This window comes from Polypterus senegalus, chromosome 3 (genome assembly GCF_016835505.1).
Source record: "Polypterus senegalus isolate Bchr_013 chromosome 3, ASM1683550v1, whole genome shotgun sequence".
In the NCBI taxonomy this organism is placed as follows: domain Eukaryota; kingdom Metazoa; phylum Chordata; class Cladistia; order Polypteriformes; family Polypteridae; genus Polypterus; species Polypterus senegalus.
Window position 1 is genome coordinate 271,965,821 of NC_053156.1, and position 9,253 is coordinate 271,975,073.

General features: G+C 37.9%; 1 protein-coding gene across 1 annotated transcript in view; it reads left to right on the forward strand.

Annotated features, from left to right (window-relative positions):
• Positions 1-7,950, forward strand: part of ren (renin) — a 48,507-nt gene extending 40,557 nt beyond the window's left edge. The window contains exons 8-9 of the mRNA XM_039749194.1: positions 1,458-1,556; positions 7,200-7,950. Of these exons, the coding sequence (XP_039605128.1) occupies positions 1,458-1,556; positions 7,200-7,361 (261 nt within the window). The 3' untranslated portion in view covers positions 7,362-7,950. The remainder of the gene's footprint in view (positions 1-1,457; positions 1,557-7,199) is intronic.
• The last annotated feature ends 1,303 nt before the right edge of the window (positions 7,951-9,253 follow it).

A 9,253-nucleotide genomic window follows, 5' to 3' on the forward strand; every position in this document is an offset into this window, starting at 1 on the left:
CGAGGCAGCAGTGCTACCACTGCGCCACCATGTCACCCTGAAGTCAGTCCAGTAACCCATTTATCCTTAAAGCCACACAGATTGTTTTGCTAGTTATGCACCCTAGTAAAACCTTGGGACTGAATGACCAGGTCACCAAGCAGGCTGTCCCAAGACATTAGCTGAAAAAGCAACTCCTGGTCCAGGCTTTGGCCGTGTCAAATCTGGAACACTGCAACTCTCTGATGGTAGGAGTACTGGTGTAACGACGTTTTTCCTTCTTTCGTATGCAGGATGTAATTTCCAATGAATTAATTTATTGCAGAAGCTTGATGCAAGTCTTCTTTTAAAAGTTTAATAACTTTATTTTGAACAACAATAACAAATTAATTTTATAACAGTTTGTAAATATTAAGACATGGTCAAAGTCTGTATCACTCCATTTCCTTCTGCCCACTAAATTCCCCCCTCTGACATCTGGAATCACACAACACCTATCTCACATGCGCATAAGAACTCTCACTGAAACACATGAAATTAACAATGGCACATTTACAAATATTTAAAAACTACTCTTGTTTAAATTAAAAGGTTCACTTACATTACAGCTCTTGCAAATGGCGTGTGTCACCAAGCCGATTAGATGACACAAGTCACTCCTCTCTTCAGATCAATACATTGGCTCCCTGTAGCAGCATGTACTAAGTTCAGACCCTTGAATTTTGCCTACAGAGTAGTCAGTGTGTCGACACCTATATATATGGGGACACTTGTGAGGACCTATGCTCCTTCGTGACCCATCGGGACTGCTATTGAACAGTATCTGGTGATGCTACCACGGTGTGAAATCAAATCTCAAAGCATACACTTTCATGCATAGCTCCTAGCTGGTGGAACGAGCCATTTTGAAAATTCAGACTCCTTCAATGTGTTTAAGAAGTGTTAGGTGAATTTCTGCTTAACTGATATTAGTTGTTAGGTTTTATAACCAACCATTGTAAATTGCTTGTATTTTATTCTGAGCTCTTTACTTACAATGATCCATTTTGTACCCTTTCTCCTGTAACACTTGTTCCCAAACAGTTCCCCAGACTGACATTTAAATTTAAATGTAGGGGTAAGAGCTTGTCTGAATGTAGGCTGGTTTAGAATGAAGGCATATTGAATGCATCTTTTTTTTCTTCTGAGGAAAGGTAGAATGCCTTGAGCGGGCTAGGTGGTCTCATGGTCTGGAATCCCTGCAGATTTTATTTTTTTTCCAGCCGTCTGAAGTTTGTTTTTTTTTTTCTGTCCTCCCTGGCCATCAGACCATAATTTTATTCTATGTTAATTAGTTTTCTCTGATTTAAATTCTTACTTTGTCTTTTTTCTCTTTCTTAATCATTGAAAATCCCTTTGAGCTACCTTATTTATATGAAAATGTGCTTTATAAATAAATGTTGTTGTTTTTTTTGCTTTTCTTTCTCTTAATTTCCCAGTATACAGTAAACTGTGACAAAGTTGAAGCTATGCCAAGCATCTCATTCAAGTTTGGTGGCACTGAGTATTTACTGACTGGTGAAGACTACATCCACTGGGTAAGAAGTTATTATGCTACCCTTCCTCTTTTGTCAGGATGTTTTTGAAGACTAGAATATGTGCAATATGGAAGAAAAAAATCATTAGTGCAAGATATATATATATATATATATATATATACACTCACCTAAAGGATTATTAGGAACACCATACTAATACGGTGTTTGACCCCCTTTCGCCTTCAGAACTGCCTTAATTCTACGTGGCATTGATTCAACAAGGTGCTGAAAGCATTCTTTTGAAATGTTGGCCCATATTGATAGGATAGCATCTTGCAGTTGATGGAGATTTGTGGGATGCACATCCAGGGCACGAAGCTCCGTTCCACCACATCCCAAAGATGCTCTGTTAGGTTGAGATCTGGTGACTGTGGGGGCCATTTTAGTACAGTGAACTCATTGTCATGTTCAAGAAATCAATTTGAAATGATTCGAGCTTTGTGACATGCTGCATTATCCTGCTGGAAGTAGCCATCAGAGGATGGGTACATGGTGGTCATGAAGGGATGGACATGGTCAGAAACAATGCTCAAGTAGCCCGTGTTATTTAAACGATGCCCAATTGGCACTAAGGGGCCTAAAGTGTGCCAAGAAAACATCCCCCACACCATTACACCACCACCACCAGCCTGCACAGTGGTAACAAGGCATGATGGATCCATGTTCTCATTCTGTGTACGCCACATTCTGACTCTACCATTTGAATGTCTCAACAGAAATCGAGACTCATCAGACCAGGCAACATTTTTCCAGTCTTCAACTGTCCAATTTTGGTGAGCTCATGCAAATTGTAGCCTCTTTTTCCTATTTATAGTGGAGATGAGTGGTACCCGGTGGGGTCTTCTGCTGTTGTAGCCCATCTGCCTCAAGGTTGTGTGTGTTGTGGCTTCACAAATGCTTTGCTGCATACCTCGGTTGTAACGAGTGGTCATTTCAGTCAAAGTTGCTCTTCTATCAGCTTGAATCAGTCGGCCCACTCTCCTCTGACCTCTAGCATCAACAAGGCATTTTCACCCACAGGACTGCCACATACTGGATGTTTTTCCCTTTTCACACCATTCTTTGTAAACCCTAGAAATGGTTGTGCGTGAAAATCCCAGTAACTGAGCAGATTGTGAAATACTCAGACCGGCCCGTCTGGCACCAATAACCATGCCACGCTCAAAATTTCTTAAATAACCTTTCTATCCCATTCTGACATTCAGTTTGGAGTTCAGGAGATTGTCTTGACCAGGACCACACCCCTAAATGCATTGAAGCAACTGCCATGTGATTGGTTGATTAGATAATTGCATTAATGAGAAATTGAACAGGTGTTCCTAATAATCCTTTAGGTGAGTGTATATATCTCCTCTTTAATAAAACCCCTGTGTGCGCCCAGGTGTCCGTGTGTGTGTGTCTTCTGGTGATGTTTACTGTAAGAAAAATTTTACGGACGTATCTACTAACAACATGCCACCCAAAACAAAAGGACACGTCAAGTAGGACAAAAGACACAGACAATCAAATCTTTATAAGCAACATCTCCTGGAAGAACGGTCAGCTCAACAAGTAAACATCAACAAAAGAAAGACAAAGAAAAATATGAGCAAATAGATCGATTAAAGAAAAAGAAAATGAGCGTCAGAAAAACGCTAAAAGAGAAAGACTCAGAAAAGCAAACCATATAAAAAGTTGGCATTTACTTGCCAGAACCCGTATTCAGCCAAGTTTTCCAGATGTTGTTGTCAACATTGTAGATGGTCCTGAACAAGAGAAACTGTTGCCAGACTCAGACAGATTATTTACAAGAAATGTTGTCTATAATGAAATTTTATAGGAACATTTCATGAGGTAAAAAATAGAATTTTTTTCCTAAATATTCAGATATTGTGTATTACATATTGTTACAAAGTTTTACACTAAGGCAATATTAATTATACTTACTGTATTGTCATATATGTTTCTATTTTATTTTTATTATTATTTTACTTTAGGCTTCTTGCAAAAATATTTTTGCCAAAAAAAAAATTAAGACAACAAACAGAATGAGGTCAAGGTCCTTGCCATTTAATATAGACTGTTCCTATTAATGTTTATGCACTACTGTTTTAGTGCCCGTTATTGTAACTGGGTTAATGTCTAATATATATATATATATATATATATATATATATATATATATATATATATATATATATATATATATATATATTTATATATATATATAAATAAAAATAAACTACTACTTGTACTACTACGAGACCTATACTAGATCTGGATAGAGGTGGCATTGAAAATGACAAGTGTACATAGCTGCAACACAAATATAGAAAAATCCATAAAACATAATTCCCTTCATGTCTGTCATATGTCATGTATTTTACATACCATGACAGAATGGAAAAAAAGAAAAAAAAGGCAGATTGCAGCTGAATGTGCCATAGCAGCAAAGCCTTCACACAAGCACCAGCTTCATCAGTCGGCACAATATTGTTTGTCAGAGAAAGATGTCAGCTGGTGATACTTTGTAAATGAGAAACTGTTCTGGAAAGTTGTCATGTGGTCTTCTAATTTGACATTCCCTGCAATTTGTAACAAATTTAACCTAGTAACTGTGGCGACAAAATCAGCAACTGACATCGTTAAGGTTCTTGTCCTCACTAACTAGAAGTAGTTGGTAAGTATGAAAAAATAAAAAGCAGAACTGATCCAAAAAAATGAATCTTAGTAGTTACCTAGCAAGACTAAATTGTAAACTAAACACCAACTTGATTGCTCACCTTGAGACCAGGTATCCTCTTTACTTCAGAATTATGAAAAACATAAATACTAAACAGGTTTTACAAAACAACAGAGGCAAAGAAGCTGTGTAATTCAAACGATAAGAGAAAGACCTTGGAAGCCATTAGGAGAAATGTCTAGTATTCACTAAGTGTAAGGTGCCCTCTCAGTTTAAATCTCTGCAAAAGTCAGAAAAAAGCCTTCTTCTAAATTACAAACAGTCATGGAGAAGAAACAACTGGAAATCAATCAGCATTGGGAGCTGAAATATGCTTTCCTATTGAATAGCAAACCATTATGACATTATTATTAAGAGCTAAAAAGCTTGATAATTGAAAAAGTGTGTCTCGCTTCAGAGTGAACATAGAGGCGGACATTAATGATCACAATTTGGAAGTGAAGAAGCTGCTGCTGTTACATTACACTTATGCTTTCTGTACACTACTGAGGTGGGATGTCTCATCACAGCTGAAACTTTTTACTCAGCTTGGCTCACCTTGAAGAGAACAGTACAATCTTCAGTGGCAGAAAAGAGACAAGGTAGAATTAATGTCTTTTTATATTGGCGAACCCTCATTAAATCTTTACTTACCTAGTTTACTTACTTGTAGAACAAGCAAGAGAATGTAAATGCCTTTATTTGCCCCAGGGAGGAATTTGGCTTTTTACAGAAGCTCTTGAAATAAATAAATACATAAACAGAAAGGTAAATAAATTCATATACACACACGCTATGGTCTGAACATGCACCGGAATGACTTGGCATTCACAGTCACTGTGAGGAATTGTAAAAGCGTATTTCTGTGAGCATAAAGGAGCATTGCTAGACACATGTCTGCTGAATAATTCATTGGCTGAAAGTCCTCAGTGTTAGAATGTTAGAGAGAGGATGTGCAGCATTGTTCATCTTCTTTGCTACAACCTCCAGGGGATCCAGAGTGTGCCCCATAACCGAGTTTGCCATTTTAATTATCTTGTTGATTCACTGGGCCTATCTGGAAGTGATGTTACCAGCACATCACAGTGTAAAAAATTGCACTGACCATCACGGAGTTGTAGAAGATATGAAAGATGTCACTTCCAGCATTAAAGGTATGCAGTCTAGAAAGAATAAAGAGCCCACTCTGCCCATTCTAATATAGTTCCTCTGCATTCTGAGACCAGTCCAACCTGTCATTGATGTGGACCCCCAAGTACTTGAATCACCTCTGCAGTCACTCCATGAATAGTGACCAGACATAGAGGCTCTTTGGTGCAGCATGTGAAAGTAACAACAGGACAAGGTTAGATTTTTTGGGGACCTTGAACCAAAACCCGTATAACTTTATACAATAAATGCAAAGAAAACACATGTTACAATACCAAATCGAGTCGTCTCAATTTCTGTATAAAGTAGACTAATTAGGATAGCGGCTCTTCCTTATTTAAGGTGTTCTTTGAGGAAAAGGCAGGTCCATGTGGATGAACTCTGGAGATGGCATCAGATGAAACAGTGTCAATCATCCTTTCTTCAGATGGGGAAGTAGATAGGTCATTAGTGCATAGTGCCACCATCTGTCTTGGTGGAGAACTACCATCACCCAAGCCTTCAAACTGTTTCCCATGAGCACGCACATGACAGACAAAAGTCTATATAAGTCTGTAGTAATACATGTAATCTGTAGCACATCTGTCAAATTAATTATATTTATCAATATAACAATTTATCATTATTACATTTAGATTTGTTTATTATACTTATCCCTTGTTCACATCACTAAAGATGAAGAGCATTGTGTCTTTTAAAATTGTGATACGTTGCATATTTTCTACATGATGATGCACCAAGATATGCCATTATGCACAATACTCTGTTTTCTCCCCAAAAAATTCATTATATGGGAAGACACTCACCACCATAACCACTTTTACCAAATAAGCACCCTTTCCTGTTTCTTAATTCCTACAGAAAAGGTTCAGGATGTGCTCACTCCATGTGCCATGGAGCTTATAGTTTCTTTTCTGTCTCCAATGCATCTTTAGGATTGCAATCAGTATCACTGTCATCAGAACTGGCAAAGTGGGTAATCTACTACCAGAACACATCTGGTAAATCAACCAAATGTCCTCACATGACAGAAAATGAGTATATTGATTTTTTTCACTAAAGATCTTTAATTAAATACTAAGTGACAGGCAAACATATGTGGAATTAATGTATATAAATTTTTCTGGACAGAAACAAAATACCTTTCTTTTTGTGCCAGAGCCTCCAAGTAATGAAAAAACTGTTTCATTTTTTCTTTTATTTCACTTTTTGTTTTATTTATTTATTTTCCAAAGCAAAACATCGAACTTCACTGAAAACTCAATGTCATGTAAATCACTTAGCTCTTCCTTAATGGCACAAACCAAATGTCTATCTCGGCCACACAGAGCTCAAGGGACATTGCGCCATTGCAGGGCACACTCACACACTAACTTCATTCATATATGCTGGTAATATCACTTATCACTTCTCCTGCATGATTTAAAAATGTCAGACAGACTACCCAAGAAGAAAAAAATGTGAAAATGGTCAATAATCTCATCATTAATAGAACGAAACGATGGTAGCACACCAAGATAGAATTGAGAAAAAAAGCAAAAGCATAATACATCCATCCATCCAGCCATCCATTATCCAACCTGCTACACAGTAAGGACTATAAAAATAAATGTAATCAAAATGCAAGGATCAAAAATGGCGCAAAATAACCACAAAAGCTTTAAAAACAGGAAATGTAGTTCACTTAATAAAGAGTGGTCTGTGAAAGTGAAGGGCCTGTCATTTATCTCGCCTTCATTAATTTCGTAGAATTATTTGACCAACTTTTCTTTTCAATCATCTTCTCTCTGCAGGAATCCAAGTTTGGGGAAGATCTATGCGTTGTGACTTTTTCAGGTCTGGACATTCCACCACCTGTTGGTCCAGTATGGGTCCTCGGTGCCAGCTTCATCAGTCGCTATTACACAGAATTTGATCGTCGCAACAACCGGATTGGCTTTGCTCGTGCTGTCTGAGCTATCTCTTAGCCACATTTGAGCAAATAATCTCCATTCTGCATCTTCTAAAATATCACTTGTCCAATGTGCACATTTGTTTATGAATGTTTATACAGTGATGCCTCATTTAAGTTATTTTCCACTCACTTATGTGAAGCAGTTGGATTAATAATGATTTGTACACATTAGTCTGCATTCAAGTACAGTATGATACTTCTCACTGTGACAAAACAATGGTGATGTGATGATATAAAAACTAACAAATAAACAAACCTGTCACCTTGTAATAGTGTTAAGCAAAACAAATTTCCTTCAATAGTACCCAACAGTGGTTTGCAAGTATAAAATAGTTTGAATGTTTGCATTTTTTGAAGCCTTTTCTGGATTAGGGATTGCTCAGGGTCGCTCATTGAGCCAGTAGTGGGAACAGAACGTGTGACCAAATATTAAGCCATAAGGGTGCAATGCTGTCTACCAAGCCTGTGCTTGATGTGGATTCTTCATTAGCTCTTAATTAGCCTTTTTGATTTCCACAATTTTAACCTTGATCTGTAAAAATGAACTTACTGTATAAGATATATTGAAATAAAATTCCAATCTGACCATCTCACATAGCCTACATTAGAATGATGTAACTTATCTTCCTGGGTAAATAACATGGATAAATCCCTACCAGTAATATGTCAGCATCAGCAAAACCAAGATGCTGGTAATTGACTTCTGCCAAATCACCAAGACTCTATGCCCAGTCGTTATTCAGGGAGTGGATGTGAACATTGTGCACTGCTACAGTATTAGGGGGTCCACTTTAATGACAGGCTGGACTGGTGTAGTAGCACAGAGGAGCTGTAGAAGGAAGAGCACAGTAGGCTCGTTTACCTTGTTCTACAACTCTCTGATTACCAGTGTGGTTTTCTATGTTGTGGCGTGCTGGGACTGTAACATCACTTCAAGTGAGGCCCACTGAATCAATAAGCCGATTAAGAAGGTAGGCTCAGTAATGGGACACACTCTCACCCTGCTGGTGGTAGTGGAAGAAGAAAAAATGAATATCAAACTGATGGCCATTATGATTAATGCTCTACATCCACTCTGTGACACACTAACATTGGGGGCTTTTAGCGAAAAAATCACTCAGCAGAAGTGTGTGAAGAAATGCTACGGGGGCTCCTTCATACCAACAACAATACACCTGCATAACCCCACACTGGACTGCTCTCTTGCTTTATTTTTTTTTTTGTTGTAATTCTCACATGTTTCTGGTTGGACCGGAAGTGTTTTTGTCATTTTTTATATCCCTGTTTTTCTTCTTTTTCTGAGATAAATAAAGTTCTATCTGTCTATGGGTGGAGTGGTGGCTCTGAGGCTAGTGATGTGCACTGGCAATCAAAAGGCTGGAGGTTCAGATCCCTTAAATGCCAAAAGTGACTGCACTCTGTTGGGCACTTGAGCAAGGCCTTTAACACTAGAATCCTTGAAGCCTATGAAAAATCTTGTAATGCTGGCCCACCTTAAATTCCTTTGCACCTCTCCATCAGCATCTTTTGTTTTGTAAATGTTTTGATCAGCACAAGCAGCAAGTATCCTGTTATGATCCTCTGCACCATATTGACAGAGCTCAACTCAGGAATGCATTCATACATGAAAATGTCACTATTTGAAAATGCTATGCCATATGAAAATGTCATTTGAACATATTTCTTTTTTATCTTGCCTGTACTCCGCATTATGATGCATGCTACTGAAAATGTAGACAGACTTATTCGTTTTCAGTGCATACACCATCAGTATGACACTACCAGATCTAAACACTACAAATTACTCGTACTAAAGTGACTATAGCTACAGGTGGAAGTCCAATTTTACTTTATGGTGCCAAGCAGACTTGCCTTGCAGTGCAACAGTTTATT